General features: G+C 41.6%; 1 protein-coding gene across 5 annotated transcripts in view; it reads right to left on the bottom strand.

Moving 5' to 3' along the window:
• Nucleotides 1-265: 265 nt before the first annotated feature.
• Nucleotides 266-25,549, bottom strand: part of tns1b (tensin 1b) — a 154,996-nt gene continuing 129,712 nt past the window's right edge. For 3 of the 5 annotated variants that reach the window (XM_053328001.1, XM_053328000.1, XM_053328003.1), the window contains 15 exons: nt 17,824-19,332; nt 13,147-13,340; nt 12,886-13,027; nt 9,746-9,841; nt 8,729-8,909; nt 7,459-8,528; nt 6,608-6,694; nt 4,842-4,970; nt 4,540-4,632; nt 3,551-3,628; nt 2,869-2,937; nt 2,090-2,258; nt 1,377-1,445; nt 796-825; nt 266-641 (listed from right to left, as the gene is read on the bottom strand). In XM_053328001.1, coding sequence (XP_053183976.1) covers nt 503-641; nt 796-825; nt 1,377-1,445; nt 2,090-2,258; nt 2,869-2,937; nt 3,551-3,628; nt 4,540-4,632; nt 4,842-4,970; nt 6,608-6,694; nt 7,459-8,528; nt 8,729-8,909; nt 9,746-9,841; nt 12,886-13,027; nt 13,147-13,340; nt 17,824-19,332 — 4,055 coding nt within the window. In that variant the 3' untranslated portion in view covers nt 266-502. The remainder of the gene's footprint in view (nt 642-795; nt 826-1,376; nt 1,446-2,089; nt 2,259-2,868; nt 2,938-3,550; nt 3,629-4,539; nt 4,633-4,841; nt 4,971-6,607; nt 6,695-7,458; nt 8,529-8,728; nt 8,910-9,745; nt 9,842-12,885; nt 13,028-13,146; nt 13,341-17,823; nt 19,333-25,549) is intronic. The other 2 variants (XM_053328004.1, XM_053328002.1) reach the window with 1 other exon arrangement.

Raw genomic sequence — 25,549 nt, 5'->3', positions numbered from 1 at the left:
AAAAGCCTGACAGATTTACAATCCACCTTTTACATCACACAACTTGACTTCTTCTTTTTAAAAAAAATAAAAATTAAACAATTACTCAAAAACAACATTTGCACACACAATGTCATTCCCCCTTCTCTGTTCATGTGTTACCCTGCCAGGGAGATCAAAATCATCATCTCCCGTCCTATTGTCACACAGAGCCACGCCCCATCCTGCACTTCCTCTGGTCCATTCTGTCCATCCAAGAAAAAAGCACATGCATGCGAGCCACAAACACACACACACGCACACCACACTCTCGCTCTGTCTTGTCATCTTTCATTTGCTTACACACACACACACTCTCACACAAACACACGCTTGCTTGAAGGTAAAAGAGCAGGAAAAATAAGGTGAGGCATAAAAACCAAATGCTAAATTGTCCAAAGCAGAAAGGAAGTGTCTGTGGTTTAAAGTAAAGAAAATAACCAAAGGCATTTAAAAAAGCGCCAGGGTTTTTTGCCGACAGCTCTCATCGTTTCTGCGAGGAAATCATCCTCAAGACGAAGTTGACGATGGCGCTGGCGGGTTGGTCAGCGTCCATCTCAGCGAAGAGGTGGCTGATGTTGTCGGTTGTGCTTCCCTGCTTGCGTGCCACAAACCCAAACAACCTGAGAAGACAAAGCCAAGGTTAATTGGTTATATGAGATAAAGCTGGAGTTATTCTATAATCTAATTATTTTTCAGTAAATTAGAAGATGTATATCGCATTTGACCAAATTAAATGCAGAAATTAAACCTTCCTCACTTGGAGGTTTTACTTACTTAGCTGTGCCTCCCTCAGGCTTGTTCCATCTGTAAAGATTTAAAGACATTTTACATTAACACTGTAAAATAAAGGCAAACTGTGAACTTGCTACAATATTTTTTAGATATAAGACTAAGATAAGATATTTACTATTATTTCTTAACCTATAAATGTGCATAATAAGCAACAACAAGAATAATAATTACATACATATAACGGGGTTCTGGACCTTCCTTTGACTGTTAAACATCAATTATCTTACAACTGAGAGGTTCAAACAAACAACTTGTCCTATTTTAACCTTCGTGTCGTCCTCCCGGGTCAAATTGACCCCATCTGTTTTGACTCTTCCTTCCTTCCTTCCTTCCTTCTTCCCTCTCATCCTTCCTTCTTCCCTCCTTCCTTCTACCTCCGTTCCATCCTTCTTCCCTCTCATCCTTCCTTCCTTCCTTCCTTCCTTCCTTCTACCTCCTTTCCTCTCTTCCTTCCTTCCTTCTACCTCCGTTCCATCCTTCCTCCCTTCCTTCTACCTCCCTTCCTTCCTTGACTCGAGGACAACAGGAGGGTTAAATAAACATCATAATGTCTCTGTACTCACTTTCTGTCCTGAGGGTCAATATCGCAGAACGTGACGGTGTTGCAAGGGTAGTGGCGCCGGAAGAAAAGCCTGTGAAAGAGACAAAACCCACAATAAGATTATAGGAACATCAAAATACATCATACATTTTTTAAATACATTTTTAGATGATACTGTGGTGAGCTGGAGCTGGGTCATGTTAGCACAGGAAACAGTGAGGCAAACTTTTTTCCTTCAGCCAAACTTAATCTGTTGCAACAGCAGCAGCTTAACACAACAGTTTTACCATCACTCCTTGTCTCAAAAGGGGGAATGCCATTATAAGTGCATCGAACAACAAGTCTGACATCTCTGCTCTGCACTTTGTATGTAACTAATTAATACAGAAAAATGATCTATGGCATTATTTTTAAAGCATACCCATTTTTAGTGCCTACAACTTTTGCACAATACTGCATTTTTTAACGTTTCCATCATCCTGGCACCCTCTAAAAAACAAAATTGAGTCCATGATTGTAATACTACAGTAAATAAAAAGACTCTAATCCCTTAATCCTGTGTTAGCAGTTATTTATTGCCTCTGATTGTGTGCACTAACACGTGTTTATACTTGCCCTTCAAAACCAAATGCATCTCTCACAACACGTCTGCCTCAAAATCTCCCACATGTCATGCAATGTTTATCTTGTGAGACACCTTTCAAACATCCCCAGACAGTCGGCATCCACACTTACTTCCTCTGGTTGTCAGTCAGTGTGATGCCTTGTGAAGACACCTTGAAGTGCACAACGGTGGCAGTAGGTGGAGAAGTGGCAGCCAGTGTCTCAGATATGGCCTTGGCAATAGCCTGAGGGCCCGTCAGGGACTCCATCTCCACTGAGTTGATGTAGAGCACGTTGCATGCTGGGAAAAGAGCAGATGTCCCAGTCAGATAACAAAAGGAGCATAAATTTCACTGTCATGAAAACTGTACAAACTGTATTCTTTCCAAAATGAATCTTGTACCGCATGTTATTAATGACTGTTAAGGGAAACAGGGTTGCCTGTTCATGCACAAAAACTTCAGTTTCTTCTCATTAGAGAGCATGCTTTCTGGAATAAAGCTGGGGTCAAACAGTTTAAGAAACAGATCCATACAAATCATTCCACATACAACATTCTGCCTGTTATTGACGAGAAGCGGAACGATAATGTTAAGAGACAAAATCTAAAAGTCATTTCTAAAAGAATTACTTTCCAAAGGTCTATTTTTGTATTTGTCCTCATTTTTGCAAGTACCGACAAACGCAGACAGACAACAAACGCATAGGATGCACATTCCAGATGTAGGTTTCCAAATATAAGTGCACAGGGTTTACCATGGGAATCAGCAGGGGCCCTCTGCACTGGGATAACAAGGACGTCATGTTGTCAGTCATGTGAATAGGATGATTCAGGGCACATTAATAGTACTTATGTCCTAGAGTCTAGAAGTTTAGAGGGCTGTGTTTTAAAAGTGTGTCTATGTTTTTACCTGCTCCTTGTTTCAGTCGTTCAGACAGTGGATTTGTTGTCGCCACCTCTGGCACCTCCTCAATAAGATCTACAGACAACAAGAGAAAGGGCATGTTATTGTTTTTGTTACTTAAATTTCAGTTTTCATTTAGTTGCAATGACAATGGTAATGGTATAAATCATAACAAGCAAAAACAGATGATCTATAACAAAAAATAAAATGTGCAGCAATTAAATAATATTCTGGACTTAAAATATATTTAAGACTGTAACTATGAATTATTTTTATTATTGATTTAATCTGCCAATTCTTTTGGATGCGGATTAATCAGCTGTTCCCTACAACCCAACGTCTTCAAAATCACTTATTTGGTCCAACAAACAGATTTAAAACCAAAGCTATAAAGTGGCAAAATCTAATGATGGAGAAGCTGTAACTATAGAAAATGTTTTAACACTTATTGAACTGCTTCAGTAATTGTCTGTCAAAATAGTTGTAGATGAATTGTTTCAGCTGTAAAACTGATGTGTAACTCCTTTATGAATGTTAAGCCAACTGGAGAAATCATTGATTGAAAACTGAAATGTAAATAAATGTCAGTCACTTGTTCACTAACATTTTCAGGTTCCCTCACTGATAAGGAAACAGTTAAAATGCTAAACAGACTTCACTGAGTACATGTTTGGCTGCACAGACAGACCTGTGGTAGGGATGAGTAGTTTACAGGGCAGGGCCAGTGGTGTGATCGCATGTTGGTAGACCAAAGCAGAGAGACAGCCTGCCAAACAAACACAAGACACAATCAGAAACAGCCATTTATTCATCTTCAACATTTCTCGTTTTAACATTTTCTTCTTTGGAATCCAAATTTCACCAAGAGTGAGCTCCAAGTGTCTGTCCACCAGTGTCAGAAATATTTCACAAAGAAAACATGGAATTATTTGACATTATTGTAAAAACAACCATACAATATAGATATCTTCTATTTCATTTTACTTTTTTAAAAATCATATACAAGCATCTGAGACATATTAATTGTTAAATGGTGATGAGCAAAAACTGACACATCTGTTCCTGTTCCAGTCAGGGAGCCCATTACCCCCTGTTAGTCATCCTCTTAGAGTAATGTATTTGGTTAAGCGTGTTTTGTGGGTGAGAAAAAAACCATTAGTAAAACAGAGAAAACTCATTTCATCTTCTTCTTCTTCTTCTTCTTCTCAAATAAGCAGCTGTAAAATACAAGCAGCAGCTGGACTGAAAAAGGAGATGAGGTGAAGACAGGAGCAGAAGAAGAAGAAGAAGAAAGAAGAGTTTACAAAAGTCAGCTTGCCCCATTTTATATTTGGCAGAGGAGCTGTGTCTCTCTCAATACACACACACACACACACAAACACACACACACACATGTCTTACAGCTTTGTAATTAGTAGGGAGAACATGAGATAAATCATTTCAGTAACTACTACAGTATAATTACAGTAGGATTAGACGCCACAGGACTTGGAAAGGGATGCAGATCTTTAGCTAGAAACAAAGGCAGGAGAAGAGCAGCGGTTCTGATTATAAATAAAGATCTCACACTCATGTTTGACTTTTCCTCCAAACTCATATTGGCTTTACTAAGCTGTCAGTGTGCATCATGTGAGAGTGTTTTTCAGAGAGGAGAGAGGGCAGCAGGGCTTCACTAACCGAAGTAAGGCTCGTTGGGACAACCCTTCAGCTTCACTCCTTTAGGGCTGCTCTCAATCAAGAAGTGTCTCACCAGCTCATTGGTGATGTCACCTGCAAGAAAGAGGGGAGGGGAGAGGGGGTGAGTAAGTCTAGGTAAAGCTCAGCTGATTAGCATGTAGACATCACCTCATATCTTTGGTATTAGTGGTAAATCTGAATCAAAACAAAGACAGAAAGAAAAAAAAAATACACATAACACCTGAGTAGCCAGAATAAATACCCGCTGCATTAATCACATGACCCACCACCCTGTCCCGTACCTTTCTTGCTCTGATGCACTGATGGCGGGGGAGAGGCCACCTTCATAGCCAAGCCGTAAGCCCCCCTGAACGAGTGACTGTCCCGAATTACAAAGGCTCCAGGCTCCCTGTCTCTCAGCAGGCCAATAGCTGTAACACAGTAGACATAGCAGTTATTTCATGCCACAGACTTTTCATCTAGTGCCATCATCAGGCCATTTAAAATGAGCCCAATACTTTGTTTATGACCAAATACCCACAAAAAACTAATGCCTTTCCCATCAGCCTCAACTATAACTTTAGTTATGTGCTAATTAGCAAATGTTGGCATGAAAGCACATTAAAGTAAGATGGCGAAGATGGAAAACATTACACTTGCTAATAAAAGCCACAACATGTTAGCATTGTTATTGTGAGCACGTTAGCATACTGATATTCACAATTAGCTCATGTCGTGTTATATATGTATTTGTAAGGGATTGTGTCCAATATTCTGCATCAATATTACTATTAGATGTATCGTATGGGAGTTGGAGCTGTGTAGTCATTTAGCAGGTCACAGTTTAAACATATACTTAATAATATCCAATGATATCGAATAAGATGAGACACATAATACACCATTTACTGCACAGCATTACATTACTTGAGAAATATCAACAAGTGAAGTGGTATGTTAAGGCAATAAAAACAAGAGAAGGAATGTGAAAAGAGACTTATTTTACTGCACGGGCTGAATTTTAAGCACATTAAAATGACCAAGTTGAACTAAAAAAAAAATAGGGGAGCAAAAAGTCAAAAGTAAAGATTGACTGCACTTAAGGTGAAACAGGTCCTGAACCTTTGTTTAAAAAATTGCTTTCATTCTGTATATCATTAAATCTACAACTTTTAACATGACACTTTGCTTCAGACACTCCATTGTTCAAAGAGGAGAGCTTCAGATCCATTACTTCACTATTTAGTTCAGTGCCTCGGTCTGGCCACATGTGACAGTTTAAGGAAGGACGATGGATGAGATGAGCAATACATGCAGATGTTCCCTAATTCTCTACATATGGTGTGGCTTTCCTTTTGAGAGTGCGTGGCACTAAGTACAAACAGCGTGTGTGTGTGTGTGTGTGCGTGCATGTTGGCATGTGTGCATGCGTGATGTCATTGCAGTGAAGCATATGCTTGTGTTTAACATGATATAATCCAATACGGACTGTGAGCAAATGCAGATGGGGCATCCAATAGCCACTGACCTCATAACCAAAACATACAACCAAACACAGAGGTACGGAAATGTTTTTGTTTGTACATGTACAGTACATTGCGCAGGTTCCTCTCTGCATATTCATTATTGTGTGTTGTCATTATGTGTCTACATGCATTTATAATAAAAAAAAATAAGTGATGAGGATCCCCAGGCATCAGTGTGGAAAATTCAAAACAATGACTTCAGATTAAACAAAAGCATTAAGGGTTGAATCACAGGACTTTAATCATTCTAGCCAAATTCAAAGAAGTAGTGAGTAGTTAGTTTTGCCAAAATATTGCTTAACAAAGACCTTCTGCTTGTTCCTATCAAGGTTATTGATTTCTTTATTTCTGTTGCTCACAACTGAGGTAATCAAGCATGTAGTTGCAAGCTACAAAGTTTCCAGTCACCTTACAAGCCTGGGGGAGTTGAGTCTTTGATTTTCAAAACATACGTGTCTGGTGGACTATTCCTTTTATGGAATTGTATAAACATTACAGCACACAGTGAAAAAAACACAATCCCCATGTTTGTGGGATCTTACCTTGCTCCCTGGAAATGTCTGGTTTGTACCAGAATTTGGACGTGTCTTGGACAAACTTGACATTCAGCCTGCTCTCCGGACTTCCATCTGTAAAGAAACCAAATTAATTTTAACATCACAAAAATATGTCAGTGTGAATGAAAAGCAAAAAAAAGCAACTATAAAATGGATAAGCAGTGCATTAATAGACCATACACATGTAATTTAAGATACACCCAAAACCTCTAATACACTCATCATTATTTTATATTACTGACGAATGGAGGGAGGCATATTGCGTATTGGTATTTACATTTGGTCTGCCAGTCAAATCATGCAGAAAGTGGAAAAAGCCAGCACTCCAAAAAACTTGCAGAAAGCCAAAAAACTAATTTCTAAAACGTCTAAACTGTTTTTTGTCTATTTTTGTTTTGGTTCCCTCAAGTATTCTGGCTAAGGCGAAGCATAACATTTCTGAATGTACATATCAAATGGCATCAAAATCCTTTTGAAAAAGAGATGAGAGAGAGAGAAAATAGAGAGAAAATTGGTAAACTGAGTTGGAAAATTGTGAGGGACCATCAAATTCTGGCAACAAGCAAGAATCCAAAATGCCATGATAAAGTTACACTAAGGTTAATCCCTGAACAAGAAAAGCCTTGTCAGCCCTTGCCACCATATTCAATGGTGTCCTATGTAGAAGGGACAGTACAAGCAGAGAGGTAGTTGCCAACACGCTGGGCTGTAAGCCACTTTACAGCTCTACAGCTCGCTCAGCATCTGGGTTAGGGTGTTTCAGAAAGGTTGAGAAACAAACATAAAGAGAAGGAAAAATCTGTTATCAAGTAACTCCAGAGAATATATGTCCTTACCGGTCATGTTGAACCTGGAGAAGTCGGAGAGGGTATGGAAGTAGCCTGGATTGCTTCCTCCACTCACTGGGGAAATAGTCTTCCCATTGAGCGAGCCATACGACAGTGCTCCGTTTGGTCTATCGCCACTTGACATACGCCTCTTCTCTGGAAGCTGTGGCTGAAATCCAGGGGCTGGACTACCCTGCCGGAATCCACCACCCATTCCCATCGTCCCCCCATCCTGGTACCCTGCAGGCGAGATGGGAAAGGAAGGTGTTGGTGGTCCCTGGTAACCCGAGGAGCTGCTTTGTCGGGACAGGTTCCCGTGCCTCTCATCCGGAGTGGTGTAACCGCTGTGCATCGGGTGCCGGTCCAAACTGGGACTTCTCTGGGACACCTGCGAAACCGATGGGTGGCGGCCCAACACTGGACTCCCTTGGGGATATGTGATGGGTGGCTGTCTGTTGAGCTGGGGGCTGCTCTGCAATGGCTGGCCCAGGGACGGCTGTCTGCTGAGGACCGGGCTTCGCTGAGACCCTTGTCCCAAAGAGGTCTGTCTGCTGAGGACTGGGCTACTCTGAGCTCCCTGAGACAGACGATGACCGAGGATGGGACTGCCGGTGAGACCGCCGGTGAGACCTGGCATACCCACCTCATAGCCATTAGCTGGTGGTATATGCTGGACAATGGTGGCAACATCCTGATAAGCAGTAGGGCGCTGCTGAAGGACGGGATTGTGAGTGGAACCAAGGATGTTCATCGGGTACTGTGCATGGGGACTACCACGGCTGAGTGTGGTCTGGGACAGTTCTGAGCTGGGCAGGCCAGAATCTGAGGCCACATAGCTCCCTAGTACGGTGTTTGGGGTGTTGGGGCCAAGATAGGACAGTGTAGGTGTAGCAGTGCCAACGTAGGAAGAGGCTGGAGAACTGGAATCCAGGTAGGACGAAGTGGGGGTATTCGAGGCTTGATATGAAGGGGTAGGAGTGGGAGTCGGGTAGGCACTTTCTGTAGCCTGGGAGCGGAAGCCTGAATCAGTAGTGGGTTGGGACGGAGTGCTAACGCTGCTCTCTGCTAAGGGTTGATCACTGGAAGAGAATTGAGAAACATGTGTTAACCATCTGTAAAGTTTTTGTGCAAAGTTTTCCTTTTGAAGATATTGTAGGAAACACAGATCAAACAGTTTGGATGCATAATTCTGCATATTCAAAACCAATTTATAACCATTATTTTTATTTAATTCTTAAGATGTGGCTTTGAACTGAAATGTAAACATGCTATTTCTTACCCCTGTGAGCTCAGGATGGGGCTGCTGCTTGACAAAGGTGGGTTCAGGGCATGGGAGGAGGGACTTGGACTTCTCTGCTGGCCTGTAGTCTCTCCTGGTGGGCTAAGACTCTGAGTTGACGTGGGTGCCTCTCCAACTGGCACTGCCGACCTCGCAATAGACTCCACATAGCTTCTTGGTGCTGCATATGAGAGAAAGGTTTTTCTATGAGCCACGCATTTATAACAGCTATATGTTGTGTGTGACATCCACTGGTTCCTTATGCGTATTACATGGTGGGGTGTGTCATCATAGTCAACACAGGTGATAAAACACACAAAGAAAAAGAATGAAAACTGTGAAAATAGGTGCAGCACAAATTCAGCTGTGGGAGTGGTTGTGGAAATGGTTTGGCCACGGATGTTATGTAGGTGGACTACAACTAAACAACAGTTGAATGAAGTTAAAAACATGAATATTGATGATGATCTGTGGCATTACAGCATCACTCTTACCTTCCTCTCCCTCACTGCTCTCATCATCTGTGGAGCATCATTGGGGATAATCCAGAAAAACACAGGATTGTAAAAGAGGTACAGCAAGGGAGTTGGAAAGTTTTTTTTTTTTTCCTGTGCTTATATTTTTTATTTGGCGTTCATCTAGAGTGCGTGTATGACAGGGGATGTCAAGAGAACTCAATTCTTAATACTGGACGTTATGTTTTCCCATGTAGCGTTCAACAGTACACACACAGAGAGAGTGTCTATTTTGAGAAAGAGTAAAGGTTGAGAAGCTTAACGTGTTGTTTTGGTGCACTAGCTGCTAGGTATAATGGTTTAAAGATTAATCTAAGTCAGGTGTCCACTCTGGTTTTTTAACCATAAAAATGTTTTTCAGCTTTTCTTAATTCAAAATATAAGCTTGTTTTACATTTTAGAAAGAAACCCTTTACCTGAATCACATCATCATTTCCATATTTTAGTTTCCAGATATGCTACCATAAGTTGTAATTCTAATAAAATGAATGTTGAAACCAACCTGTGCCAGTTTGATTAAGGAGGATCTCTGCTGGGTTGTGGGGTTTTAAACCCAGGGCTGACAGTGGAGTCTTGGCAAGACCAGGAGGGGACCGACCTGAAGAAAAATAGACAGTTATCACCAGACAATATCATACATTACAGCCATCTTGACAGCTGCTACCTGTTCTCTGCTCCCTGGGCACAAACATATTCTCCTTACTTTCACAATACAAATGTTTCTATAATATCACTGACACATTCTGACAGTTATTTATCATTATTTTGACAAAAAGGAAAAGTAGAGGAGAGACTTGTGCCACAGTGTATAAAACAGTCTATAACTAAAAAGCTTAATTTCATATTGTATTTAATTTCCATATGGTCTGTTGTGTTTTTTTAATTGTAATCTACTGTAATCAATATAAAGTTAACTGCTCATACTAACAGGTAAAGAGCTGTCAAGGCACAAAAAACAGGAGACACAGGAGCAACATTTTCAAAGGGTGTTTCCATTCCTCATGCTCTGATGGAGCAGCAAAACATGCATGTGAACTTCTGGCTGTGACACCACCTCACTCTACCAGCAGCAGAATAAGGTGTGTGTCAAACATGCTTTGACATCAAAGCAGAGCTGGGTCAAACTGAACTCATCAAAGACTTCTTGGTTTGCCTGAGAGCTTGTCATATGACAGGGAACTAGCATTTCTTCAATTGTTTTATAGACTCTGAAGCCTGCATTCATTTTTACATTCTTCATATTTTAAGCAATGGTAACAAATAGTATTTATTTTAATGAAATGTTGCCTCTACTGCCAATGAAAAAGCAGGAACTTTGACACAATCTCTGCTACAATAACACTGGAGAGAAAGATGAGGAGTAGAGGGTTTTATTACTTCCTTTACGGTGCCAACCACTCCTTTCTTTCTTCTCCAGTGTAAACACAAATAATAATGTGTATGAAAAAAAAAATTGATAAAACTGATAACAAATGCATATTGCTAGCATAATTATATAAAAAAAGGACAAGGCATAAATGGCAGGCGCGGTGGTGGTTGCGGTGAACAGGGCAGCAACAAAAACCCAACTACAAATGACATCAGCGACTCAGAGAGCAGCATCAGCAGCTGAAAGCATGGAAGTCTGAAATAAATGCATGTCTGTGTGCTTCATGTGTGTATGGTTGTATGGATGTGTGTTTGTGTCTATATGTGTTGAGATTTTTAATTTCTTAGTTCCCATTTGTGTGTGTGTTTTTTATCCTTTATTATGTTGCATTTTGTTTTGCCCGTGCTGCTCTCGTGTTGCTCTCATGCCAAAGCGGTGCAGGACTGTGATAAGTAATGGGTAAAGGGTCACTCGGACAGAGAGGAGGGAAGGGGATGGGAAGAGGGATGGGAGGGGAAGAGGGATGGGAGGGAGGGGATCAATATGGCTGACTTTGTGGGACAGTGGAACTCCGCGAGAGAGACATGCATCGCCCACTTACCAAAGAATCCCAATCAATTCTTTGTACTTGCAGCCTAGATGCCCCACATCTAAATGTGGATTGTGTGTAGGGCAGCTTAAGTGGACGCTTAGGGAATGTGATTCGTGGACACTGCTCAAATGACGACGTACTGGGAAATAAATCTGGTGTCATGTGCACTGACCAATTAACTAACCATGCACCTTCAACAAGTTTTGCCAGTAACTGCAAAACTGTTCTTAGTTAACTGATGACACCTGTTGACTACAGTTTCTGCTCATCTGAGAGACAAAAAAAAATCACGCCTTGTGGTCCATTAAAACTTTAAGAACACAAACAATAAAACTTTTTTTCTCCCACCACTGCATATCTGAACCGCATCAGTTTTATCTCAACAATCTGTTAAAGATTTAACATACTTATATCTCAGACAATGTTACTGCTCAGTATCAGCGTGTAATGCAATGTTCCCACTCTGAGGGGAAGGAGGGACATTACGCCACAGAGCGAGGGGTTTTATGACTAACTTTTATGGGTGTGCTCTGGGGGAGATAGGCAAGAGGACTGGATGAGGTAATTAGTAGACTTGGCAAGTGACGTGTTACCTAATACGTAACTCTTGTGTAACTCAGTGTGGGGTGTATGTGAGACTGAGAGGGGTGGGGGTGGGAAGAATGGGCAGATGAGGGTGTGTTACTCATCCTCAGCTGTGTATATGTTCGTTGGTCTGTTTATCTACAGTGTATCTTCTCGACTTGTAGGGTAATAGTTTTTCCTGTAAGATCAACTTATGTCTGAATAGGAAAGGCAGGAGAACATGACAGATTTGAATTCTGGACATCACCAGACTGACTTGGCCTTTGCCTGTCCCTCATTCCCTTTTTTCTCTTTTTTTTGTATTTTGTGTCCAGTGAATGATGACTACAGACATTCTTGTGAGAAAAGTTAGATTCACTCTTCACAAGACGTGACCACTGAGGCATTTTAATGAGCCAATACAAGGCCAGCATGCTGCAACTTCCCACTCGTACACTGGACATTGGAAAGGCAGCCCATTTACAGCCTGAATGAAAATGGGATGAGGTAATAGTGGGAATATTTTTGAGGTACAAAAGGAAGTAAATAAAGAGAGAAATTCAATAAAGTATGAGTGAATGAATGAAACTCACTTTTCCTACAGCGGGTTTTCATCACTGTCACTATTTAATTTCCATTTATTTTGTCCCACTTATATTAAGAAACCAGAAAGTAAACACTGCTAAACAAATATTTTTTTAACAATGAAATGTTAAGTGAAGCTACTCAAATATATTTTGATATTGAGTGGGCTGTTGTTTAGTTCTTTAGACAGTTACAACCATTTATGTTCACATACAAATTAATGGTGTTTCCCATCTTGATAAAAAATGTACTTTCACCACCAGAAACATCTGGATGGCATTTCAAGAAGCAGGAAAGCCCTTAATGAAAAAAATGTAAATCAATATGAGGTTGTAATGTTTGGAGTAACTTTTAGTTTCCAAGGATAACGTGCCATACTACATGACACAAATCTCAAGAACAAGAATAACTCTCTGTTGTCAAATAAAACCCTAAATTAGGATCTGAAATTCTTTAGATCTCTTCATCATTTTGAATATCTAAATATGCCTGAGCTCCACAGTGCCTTCTGTCAGCCAGAGGGGAAACTTACACAGGTTGAAGTAAGGGGTTTGCGGCGAGATGGGGAATGCAGGGGTTTGGGGAAACACCTCACCACCAACTATGGGTGTGGGACTGATGGCAGGCCCACTATCCATCTCCTCGAAGGCTTCCCTGTAGCTGTGCATGTGTCTCTGGAGAGGGGAACAATGAGATGAAAAAAAACACTTTGCAGAGAGAACGAAAACAGACCACAAGCATAAAAACAGACACACCCACACCATATTCATGTTCCCAAATATACGCTTTCTACCTCCTTGGGTCGTCCTCCAGGGTTCAACGCTATGGCATTGACAAACTCAGGAGAAACACAGCGAATGGGGGAGCGAACTGGGCCATCAGGAGAGGAACCATCATCAGGACCGTTCTGGTACTGGCCATCACTGGTGATGCGACGGCGGGGCAGAGTTGCAGGCTCATCCAAGGATATTGTACGGGCCTGGACACCTGATGATGTGCAAGTGAGTGTTAAAATTCAGTAAGGGCTGATCAATGCTGCTCCGCCAATTCCATCACTGTCACCAGAGATTAATGGTTGTCAGCCATTGTGAATGTTCACCACACAGGTCATCGAGTGCATTTGACAGACAATCAAACACTGCAAAGCGTTTGCAGGAGGCTGTGGTTGTTCAAACTTCCAAATTTATTTAACATGCACACACAAGGTTAATGCAAGGTTAGCTGCTGATCAAACTGCAGCCCAAAAACAAATCCTCAAATGTAGCTTCTCCATGAATGATATCCGCAATCCAACACACAAACACACACACACACAAACACACAAACTCTTTCAAGAATTTCAAACTGTGGAGAAAATAGAATATGACCTTGGAAACTATAATATGAAACTACTTTTTGGAATACAGGGAGAAATATGTTCTCTTGCAGGCATTATCAAGACTTGCTGATAGTGACACTGGTGCAAACTGTATTTTAGTTATCCAATGCGTCAATGTGGCTGGTTCTGGCTGAACCTCAAAGCAACCAATAAGCTCATTTTAGTTAATCTGGTTTGAACTGTGAGAATGAGAGAGAGAGGGAGAGAAAGCTACCAGCATTAAACAAACAGGATTTGAGTTAAGAGTTTTAAGCTAATATGCAATGCCATTGACTGGCGGGTCTAAAACCAGCTCTGCCAATGTGAAGCACTATCACTGGCTGCCCCGTGCTTTGGCACAGGATGAATGTTAATGGGAGAAAAAAAAGGGGAAAATACAATAAACTTAAGTAACAAGCGTTAAACATTGGGGATTATGATTTATGTGTTTTTACCCAAAGTGTTTAACTTTATCACCGTAATGCTTGCATGTATAATATGGAGGTTTTGTGACTGAATAATTAAAAGTCAAGATCTACTTACTACATTATCTTTTTTGGATCGATCAACTTTATCAGTGAAATAGTGCTTAGTTGATTGATGTAGAGATTTCCCATCTGTTAGGTTTAAATCTTCTCGTTTTCTTGAACTGACAACTACAACTTCTACAACAACAATGGCATTTATTCTCTCAAACTTAGAAAAACAGACCTATATTTAGCAATATTTAGGAGAAATAATCTAACAGACAAACTTTAACACCTGACCTGATAGTGACTGAAGGCTTTTGACATTTACATACATGGAAAAACACACCCTTTGGGTCTGACTGTTATGGAAACGTTGAAAATATTAATGTCCCCTTAGCTTATTCACTTTGAAGTGAGGGGCAAAATCCTAGCCAAGTGTCTGTGGGGATCATTTAGTGATAGCAGCTGTGAAAATGTCAGACTTAAATAGTTAGGAATGAAGTTAGCTGCCATTCCAGCAAAGTAAGTAAAACCTCCAAGGTCTTAAAATAGATTTTCTATATGTTTTCTCCATTTAAAAACTGTGTAATCTTCCAATTGTGTCAAAATATTGAATTGAAAGGAATCAATGATAAACAAGTTAGGAGGCTTGATTTATTTAGCTTTGTGTTGCAGGGTGTTGGTTAAAAAATCTTGGAACTGACAGATCTGAAAAGCATGTAGTCTGCATCCCCCAACAGAAACACACCCACCATCACACCGAGCCTGGAAACTGAGAAACAGATGTACCCACGATGCACTGCTCTACAGCAGAGCACTGTCAAACACTGCCCTGTTGCCCCAGCGACAGCTAATGGCTTCCAGCTGAGACGGCTGGAGAGCTCCAGGACTGACTTTTTTTCTTTCTCTCTCTTCTCCCATTTCTCAGCTATTTAAAATCCAGTTATCATGTGGAATAAGCATGAAGTTGATTCAAAAAACATAAACTTGATATAGGTGATCCTTTGGGTTTTTTCTTTTCTTTTTAGGGGAGGTGAAACAGCATCTGAGAGGGGTTATCTCAGGTAATAGTACGAAGAAGCAGTTCAAATTATGAGTCATTTATTTAAAATGCTCTAAAAAGTAGTGTAGACATGTCATGATGATTTCACATGTGACATCATCAGAGCTTAATTCCAACTAATCCGAGATCTACTGTGTAGCATTTTACATTAACGTAGTGTTGCATCACTAAAAAGGATATTACTGTCTGCGGTAAAGAAGCCAGACCGGCCCCTGACACCCTACGGCCCTACACAGGACTATCCTGTCTGCATTGTGGTCGCTGTCTCCCAGTGGATGCATCTAGCTTTAGTGATGTTTCCAACTAGGACTGTGGTCTCTCTCCTAGATTTGGTGTCCTTTGTCTGGCTTTATAAATCTTCAAAATAGTGCGAGTGAAAAAAGCAGCTTTGAATGAGGCCAGTGTATCCTAGCCTTGGTATTGTTCCCCAGGTTTGGCAAAACGGATCTTGTGACATGCACTCTCCTGGCAAGGGACAGAGCCTCCTTTGTGCTTCCTCTGTCCTGTTCTTGTGAAACTTAAACATTATCCAATTGGGTTTTTGTTTTTTTTTTTGTTTTTTGTGCTGGGGTAATTCCCTAACTTTGAGATAGGAAACTGCAGCATAGAACAAACAGCAAATAGGAGTGCTGTAATGTATGCAAAGAGAGATTATTAGATGGTTAGTTTGAAGATAATGAGGCTTTGAAAATGTATGAAAGAGGAAAAGAGGAACTGGACAAAAAGACACACACCAGCAGCTAGAAATGGGGGAGTCAAAGATTAGAAATGCAAAATGATTAAATGCAAACCAAAGACCACCGCACTCAGAGATTAAGCAGGTACAGACTTGAACTTGGATTGAAGGAACACTTTTTTTTTTTTTTTCAAGTGTTCCTTCTGACAGGATGGGAGAACCAACCCGAGAGGGAGTGAGAACGGCGGTGCTCAGACTGAGAAGAGGTCATGCTGGGGATGACACTTTGGACACGAGCCGAGTATTCTGGGAAAAACAGATGAATGATGAGAGGAGAAGAAGAACGATGATGGGAAAAACTAACAGGAAAAGGAAATCAAGCAGACAGAAGATGATGTCCCGCCTATGACAAGAATAAGAAACAAGAAGGTAACTGACACATATTTTCTACAAATATATATAAAAGATGCTCATTCCTATTATAGAAGTTTGGACATCAACCTGTGAATGCTGATGTGGATGCTACAAGTGAAACTGTTTTGTTGTTATGGTCTCCAAACACACGTCATGAGAAAATTAGGATTTCCATGATACATGAAGTAGAAAGCAGTCAGAGGTGAGTCATTTAACTGCTCCTGGTAGTGTTAAATTAGCATTTTATAACCATTGTTCTACATTTAAATGGCAGTAAAGTTAAATAAACCATACTGTTGATTCTAGAAAACCTCTTTCTGTTGTTTGTTATCTGAAGGCTTAGCTATCACACTCCTTTATGTTGACTTTGTTCCATTTCTTGCTGCTGTGCAGGATGTCTGATGTGCTTATCTAGGGACAGTCAACCTGCCAGGCTGAAGAGAACACTTCCTGTTTGAGGCTGAGTGATAGGGACTGATGAGGTGACATTCAGGAAATGAGATAAGGACAGAGCAATGTTTTCCAGGAGAGATGTGTGTTCAGTGCAGGACCAATGGCATCAATATTACTCTTCAGTACATGTTCTGTTCTGCACATTTGCTGCCACAAAAACAAACATTACACACATCCAATACAGTGAATAATAATTTCCAAAATGAACAATATTTTCATTTAGCTGCAGGGTAACTTGGCGCTGCTGAATGAAGGAAATGGAGTAGTTTTTGGGTGCCTCTTGGGAGAAGCTATAGTGGAAGGCTACAATCAAGATTCGATTTTGCACAAAGCCTCATGGGAAATAAATTTGGACCTGTATAGACAATGGAAGGACTATAACATAAGGCCAGCCCAACATCAGAGTACAAAGCTTAATGCCAAGAACCAACCAGGTCACAGAAATTGATTCATTCAACTATATTTAAAATTTGGACATACTTTATATGTCCTTATCATTGTGTTTCATGAATGTAAGCATTGAGGCTTCCTTTTTCTGTAAGTAAAGGTAAAGTAAAGATGTCAGGTAGTCACATCTCTGATCTGAGTGCATGTTACTCAGTGATTCAGTCACAGTGTTTATAGTTCAAACCTTAGAATAAAAACATTTTAGCCTGTTTTCCAGCTACAGTACAGGTTGTATTTTCAGTTTTTTTTTTGTTGTAATCTCGAAGAAGTCTGTCTCAGTTTGCTGACAATGATAAAAGGGTTGTCAGAGGCAAAACCAATGTTTAAATCCAATATTTCCACTGACTGTGCTACTCCACTCTTATATTTGTTCTCAATTGGATGCATTGAAGGTCAAGCACAGTGTAGTCTGCGGAAACATAGGATTTTAAGGTTGGTATTGCATCACCATATGCTATAGAAATGTGTGAGATACCTTTTAAAGATAGAACCAGATGCTGGAAACAAGTATTTTTTTTAATTAAAAGGTTTTCTCCTAAGATATACAAATGGAGAGTATAAGGATGAAATAAGTTAATGTTAAATCTTACCAGCCACTCTTTGCGCAACCAGACCTTCAACGTTGAAGACTTCATCAGGCTCACTGTCTCTTGGCTGGGGTGATGCTGAGGCAGCACTAGGGCATCTTTGGGGCTCAGAGACCTCCGCAGATGCAGACAATGTGTTTGGTGGGTAGGTGTTGACGGGCTTGAGCTGGAAGTGGCCAGATACAGGAGGGGAGATTTGTGAGGAAGGACTGGCTCCAGCTATTTCAGATGTGTGACTCAGAGATCCTTGAGCAGGTGCAAGGTCTGGTGTAATAGGCTTCCCAGGTGACATCTGAGCAGGTAACGTGTGGCTGGCCAAGCTGGACATGGGGCCAGCCAAGTGGGTGTGAATAGCGGCATCGGCCTGATAGGAAGGTCTGGTTTGGCTTTGGGAGAAGGACGGCTGTGTGGTCACTACAACACTGTTTTCTCTCAGTGGAGCACTTTGAGACTTAGGCACCGGCAAACGGCCTGGTTCCAGGTCCAACATGAGGAGATTAAGGGTTTCAATAGATTGCTCAATCTCTTGCTGGGAGGCGCTCTGGCGATGAGGGAACTGAGGGAGGCTTTGGTGACTTGGCATTACTGAAGTAGGTGGACTAAACGTGAGTCCCTCAGTTACTGGCTCCTCAGGTACACCAAACTGCTGCCAAACATTGAGACCTCTCTGGACGGCCTCCCTGCTACTGGTGGTGCGGGCGGGAGCTGGTGGCATAGACTTTGGTTCTGCACCATACGACTGGGAGCGGTGTAGATTTCCATTCTGTGTAGCCATGTAATTAACCGAGGACGGGGCTGAATCACTTTGGGTCAAAGTGGCAGGTTTGTTGGATATGCAAATCTGTTGCTGGATGTTTTCCAGGGGCTTTTCTGGAACGTTGCGCTCCAGATACGGTACATGATCCTGTCCATTAATAACTGACTCAGACTGGTAATAAAGATCAGCTGGTGTGGCCCGACCATCCGTGGAGGAGAACGTCCCTAGACTGTCCACACTGTTGCCCTCTTGACTGATAGGCAGCTCGTCATCTAAAATGTCTGTTTCACGGTCCATGCTACCGTGGCCATTGACGTGGACCTGAGCAGGCACCAGGTGAAGCATCCCTCCAACAGCAGAAGCCGGGGAGGACAGGTAGCCCTGTCGGTGCATGGGCCCCTCCAAGCCACTCAGGAGCTGCTCCAGCTCCTGTTTCTCTTGGGGACTTATGTGTTGCTGGGCAGCTGGGACCTGGTGATGGACTGAGGGTAACTCCTCACCTACAGGAACATGTGGCTGGCTCACTGTGGAAGCATGAGGGGCTGCTGCCGGTTCATCAGTTCGGTCAGTTTTGATGGAGGCAGTAGAGTTTCCTGAGTCACTGCTCACTGACAAGGCATGGTCAACTGCAGGCAGTGCGTGTTCAACAGCAGTGGGTGGAAGGCCATTCGCTGTGATTGTTCCTTCAACTGACTCCTTTTTGCGCACTTTGGCGTAGAGGCTGCCGTCCAGGGGTCCTTCGGTATGGATGACTTCTGGAAAAAGAAGTTCAAAAGAGGCTCATTAGATTAAACCAAATGCAACATTCAACCGCTATTTAACTTCCCCTCCCCATTTCATTTTCAACCACCAAACTATTCTTAGAGCAATGGTGCATAGGCCAATACAGAAATCAGTGTGTAAATCTTCTAAATATAAGCACATTGTTTTCATCAATGAATAAGGAGCAAAAAGTGAGGAACTATCAGAGAGAGAGAGAAGCAGGGGTATGGGGACATTGTGTGGCCATTGCCAAAACAGCTGCAGTTAAATTAAACACTGGCTCCTATCCACCTATTCTACCAGCTTCAGGAAATGAGCAGGGTCTGTGGCATGCGCTTCGGAAAAAACGATGAAATCACAAGAGCCTGCCTTGCGCTTTCTCAAGCCAATTGGACTAATCTGTGCCACCTGAGAAATACTGGCACAATAGACGATGAACCAGTTTCTGATTTGATTTGCTCATAAGCTGTGCAACTGTGAACAGGATAAGCTGATGCAGAAAAAGTACGACAGATGGACATCACAGACTTTTAATCCACTGTTAACTTATTACCTCTGATAGAGTGCTGCAGTGTCGTTTGTGTCCACTGAACCCAAATGCGCATGCACAAATATTGCACTTATACTGTACACACGTGAACATACACATTAACACATAGCCACACCCAAGTCCAGTAAAGAGGAAGTGGGGTGCCTCAATCAGAAGAATTTAGTCATCACTGGAAAATCAGCCTCACTGTGTAAGGGAGACCTGAAGGCTTTTCCTGGCCTCTGAAACCCAAAGCAAAACAAAAGCTCAACATCAGGGAGTTTAACTGAAAAGGCTGAAACACAAACACTCTCTCATTCTGTCATGCAGCCAGTACAATGCACCAATTTGCCAATATTCTCATGTGAACAAAGGTTATCAAAATATAATATATTTCTTTTAAGGTGTAATGTCTCAGCCATCTCACATCTTCCACATCATTTAGTAACAGTTTGAGCGGTTAAGCATCCTTTGGAAGGGCAAAAAAGAAAAAGAAAACCTCATAACTCATGATTAGCCATGTCCCAGTAAGCAAATCAGATAGCTGGGAAAGGAGTTACACAAAGAAGCGGTCTGTGTCTCTGTAACATATAGATATCTCCATCTCCGCTTCAGTGAATACAGGGCTCTGTAATGGAGCTTGTTGGGCGTACACAAACCGGGTACTGCAAGGTCTCCTTGGCTGGCTTGAGGCAACGTGCCAAGGGTATGGCGCACTGTAACGATTGCACTGTCAGGCTACTGGTGGAAACAACTCTTGTGGTTCTTGGTCACAGAAAATTCCAGTTTATGTTGTCTACTACTAACCCATTAGAGAGTTTATTTGAGTGGTGCATTGGTGGACCACTAGTGGGGGGAAAAAAGGCTATGGCCGCTTCCAGCATGTCTAGTCTGATAATGTCTCGATGCTGTACGGCATGCCATTCGAACACTGTATCTCCAATGTTAGTAATTGTAGTCTGGCCGGCTCAGTTTATCAGTATGCAAGGTAGCTGTCATAAAGATCACATTCAACACACACAATATCCAAAAGAGATCAATTATGATGACGGTTCAGATTTTTGGAAGCTGATGAACTCTCCACTAATGTCAATGTTGTCTCCACTCACAAGTTAGCTGCTGAGACAGGAGGCTCCAAATTAAGTCACCATGACAAATTTATACAGCTCATGAAACTGCCCAAGTATCGAGTTAGGGACTGTCCGTGAATTCCTGCCCACATGAGCACATAAACACACTTTTAATGCATCACTCATGCTGATAAACATAGACATAAGTCGTGAAAGAAGAGCTCCCCTCACTTTGTCTATTTCAGCACCTTTATAATCACTTGCCCTGTAGCCTAATGTGACTCACGCAATTAGGATGATCACAGCAGTCACACAGCTCAGCCGCTTTTACATCCTAAACGCCTCAACTAAAACACCTCAAAAAGTCATCTCAGAGGAAGTCAAAGCTTTTTCAAAGGAAATGACAGAAACGCCTCCACAGGAGGAGGATCCCCTACCTGTGTGAGCAGTGGACGACGGTATGGTTCCAAACTAAGCTGGGAAAAGGCCTGATGAGGAGCCCCCAGGGTGGGAAATGAGGGATTACAGCAAGAGTTGGGGTAGTTGGTTCTGGCTACTGTTCCCTCTCCTCCTCCCACTCCTGAATAGCTTGCTGTCTGGCCGGATCAGGAGAGTTACTGCTATTGCTTGCAGCTCAGTGGCTTGCATTGGTCTAACTCTGCCCCTGTTGTGTGTGCGTATGTGGGAGGTCTATCACAACAGCCTGTATGCGGGAGGTGGGCCACTGAATTTTATAGTAGAGTTTGAGAGAGTGACAACAGTCCTGTAAGGTTAGGCTCTATCACACACCTACTCCGTGTCTTACAGTTTGTACAAGCTCCTATTTCAAGAAATAAAACTCTTTGCTTTACTTAAGAGAGAGTCTTGTTTCCAATAACAGTGGATGAGAAGGACACACCTCCACATTCAATGAGACAGAGAATGACTAAGAAAGTGTGTCTAAACTCTTGGCTGGTACCGTACATGGACAGAAAAAACACATATCAATGCATACAGTAACATTCACCGAAATCAGCCCTGCACGCTCTCATACACACAGACGCCCCTCCTTTAGCGCACTGGTGCTGAAAACACTCATGTAATGGAAAGAGCTACTTTGTCCAACAACAGCCATTTAACAAGCTCTCTCCGAGCAAGGAAGCAGGGAGAAAACTCCACCCTGCTGCAGACAGATGGAGAAAACAGAAAAGCGTAGCGAGTGAAAAATAGAAAGATGAATACATTGAGTGGCCGCTGATCTGGTTTGTATAGAATATAAGAAGAGTTTATCCTGACTTGACAGGAGTAGCAAGGCGATAGAACAAATGGAGCTGTAGATGATTTAGTAGGTTTGTTGTAAATGCGTCATATAGAAACATACACACACACACACACACACACACACACACAGAGAACCTTTTTTCCCACAATTTGAAAGCTTTTCAGCCTATGGTGCAGTTCATATCACCTAGCCATCTGTGCACATTTGCATGCAGGACAGTTACTTCACTATTGCACCCCACGATCCAGAACTACAGACAACAACCACTTTCGTCATTCTGGCTGATAACAATAAACACGTGACTTTGGCTTCCACAAAGCTTTTCCTATTTACATCCTAATTTCAAACAAAAGTCAACTGAAGGTTACACGGTAGATCGAGCTGTGATACTATTCTCCCACATTTGACTCACAGATTGTTACACCAACTCTCTTTTTTTCTTTCTTTAAGCTCTTTCTTCTCTTTGTCCTCTCTTTCTGCCCCCACATCCTTCCCCTGACCTCTCTTTTATTCTTTCAGCGATGATGATGATGGTAATGACTGCAGTAAGGCCAGCTGTATTATGGTCCCACCGTCACACTAAATAAAACCCCTGTTTATTAAGTCCTCTTTAACTAGTTCATATATTCGCTTTAGGAACAACGTGACTGACGACTGATCCACAGAATCCCCATTTGTACAACAGGAAACCTAATCTGTCATTTTACACTTGTGAGGCTTTTTACTGCAAGGATGCTATTTATGTTGTGGCTGTTTCTGTGTGTGTGGTGCTATGTCTGATGCTGTTTCATTTGGTTGAAATGAACCCACGTAGGCCTCTGCAAATAACTTCTGACACTGTTTCTTCAAGTGATAAGAAAAGGCCATGTGTGATATCTTACACCATGTGGGTCCACATTGGTGTTTTTACATAGTCCCCGGGAGGTAAATACTTGTTCTGTGATCCCAAGCACATTAGTCAGGTGAGAATGTCTGTGATCCTAACCACATAGTCCTTATTAATTATATAACAGCGGGAGACAGTGGACCATATCTGTCCTGGCTGGAATGACCAACTGGGTGTGTTGTGTTTCTACATGGTCTTCATTATAGAAAGTAAAATAAATTAAACAAGAGAAGAGCAGCGGCACTCAGATGATAATAAAGTTAGAACAGCACAAGCAAATCAGTGTAAGATGCACATGAACGCTCACATACATGCAAGTCTCGGCAGTCACAGGTTTTCACAAGACTTTGCATAAATACAACAACATGGATTGAAATGTAATTCTATTAACCTAAGTGTTGCACATGGAGGGAGCTCCAGATATTTTAAGGTTCTGTAGGCCAGATGGTGCAACTGTGTGACCTCCTAGCCTTTGAACTTTGAGCTCTGACCCTGTGGCAATAGATCCCCCTTACAGCGGAAATAGCATGTTTCCCCTATAGCTTACATGGACAAACACACGATGCACCACTCTGTGCTTGTGTATGTGTGTCTGAGAGAGTGTGTGGGCATTCCAAAACAGCTGGGGGTCCATGTCTACTGGGCATAAGTGTGACATTAATAAAAAGCAACGATGAAACATCTTCTGAGAACGTCCCCTCGGGCCTTAAACTGCTTCAACCACTAATAGCCAGACAAGAATAAAGTTCTAAGTGCATTTACATTCAAGAAGCCCAAGAGATTAGACAGCTTCAGTGGCTACACATGCTAATGTAACAGCATGTAAGTATAGCTCTGCATGGTGCCATATTTGGTAAAAGTTAATGGCTGAACTATTGATTTGGCAACAAAGCATGCCTTTACTATGCTGTGTGCGAGGGCTCAAGGACATCTATTAAATTAATCCTGTGGCCTCGTAAATGATCTACACAAAGGGCTATTTCATGGTCTGAGCTGGATTAATTTGACTTGTGAAGATCAGAGAAGATTGATGAAAATGATAAATGATGAAAAGCCAGCCTAATGAAGTGCACCTGATAAATAAAGCAACATAGTAGTAGTTGCATATGTGCCTTACTGATGGCAAGAAGGCTTGGTGCATAACATGCAAAATGATTCCTTTGTAGTATAATTTCAATAGAATCACAATCTTTCCACAACAGAAAATAAATCCTCCAATGCAATAGCTTGATTTTTGGCTATTTGTGGGGAGGATCAGCAGGAAGATTAAAGAACATTTAAGTACAGTTTAGATATTGGCCCAACACACTTTAATATACAGTAAGTACAGGAACTTGTAGCTTAATGAACACTTGCCCAGCAGCTCATTAAAAATACATCAAAGATTTACTGTGAATCGATACGTATGAGTGCAAATTCGCCAGGATTGGGGAAACAAAGGACAAGGTAATGGAGGTTGATTTGGAACAGGCAGGAGAAGAATATTGATTGATATTGACATAGATCTGAGGTTCACCTTCAATATTCCCTGCAACAATCATGCCCCTAATGACATAAGACGTATTATGTGTATGCTATTCCAAAAATGTGCATCATAGTTGAATGCAAATAAATGAATGAATAAAATCCGTCATATCTAAATGAATCTATGTCCCAGTATTTGACAAGTACTGACTGAGAGTTTAACATAACTGTAACCTGCCACCAGTAACTTGGAGCTACTATTGGATAAACATAAGGACTGTGTTGGACTAATCCACTTATAACATAAATATTAGATTCCAGCACAAATACTGGTAAAAACAAAAAAAAAGGCATAGACACAACCTACTCACACCATGCACTACTTCTCAGGCAGACACTTCATCCATGCAGAGCATTATGTTTCACTCTGGAAGAGGCTGTGTCTCAGGAAAAGCCATCAACGGTCGTTAGCAGCAGGACTGCGTAGGGAAAATCTTGAGGGCCAAATGAGGAGAGCGTCTGATGAGCTGGCTGTAGCTATCTCGTTCTAGAGGTGAGGAGAAGCTTTGATGGGCTAACTCTGGATAGTTTTGGTCTGGAGAGACTGCAAAGACATGACCACATCCTTTTTTTTTTAAGCCTTGATAGTTTACACAGATTCTCTTCAAAGCAACTCTTGTCAGCTCTTGTTCTAATCAACATCCTGGTAAAAGCTGCAGACCCACACTGATCTACAGCTCCTAACTAGCTACTTCCTTATATTAGAGCTTCATCAACATGATTCTTTACAGTGGTTTAAATTGACAAGATTATTTTTGAAGTGCTTTCAGGCAACAATGTGATTATTGGGATGTTGAAATTTTCCAGTGTCCCAAGTGATGGCTTTTACACTCCCCTTTTCCAAATGTGGGAAAGATACACAAATAGACAAAGAGAGCAGGGCACCAGGGTAAAATAAAACAAAAACACTTTCTTTCTCTTGCCATTTGGGCGGTGGTTT

Source organism: Scomber japonicus, chromosome 11, assembly GCF_027409825.1.
Source record: "Scomber japonicus isolate fScoJap1 chromosome 11, fScoJap1.pri, whole genome shotgun sequence".
NCBI classification, from domain to species: Eukaryota; Metazoa; Chordata; class Actinopteri; order Scombriformes; family Scombridae; genus Scomber; species Scomber japonicus.
The sequence above is the reverse complement of the archived record's forward strand: the minus strand, read 5'-3'. Positions and strand labels throughout refer to the sequence as shown.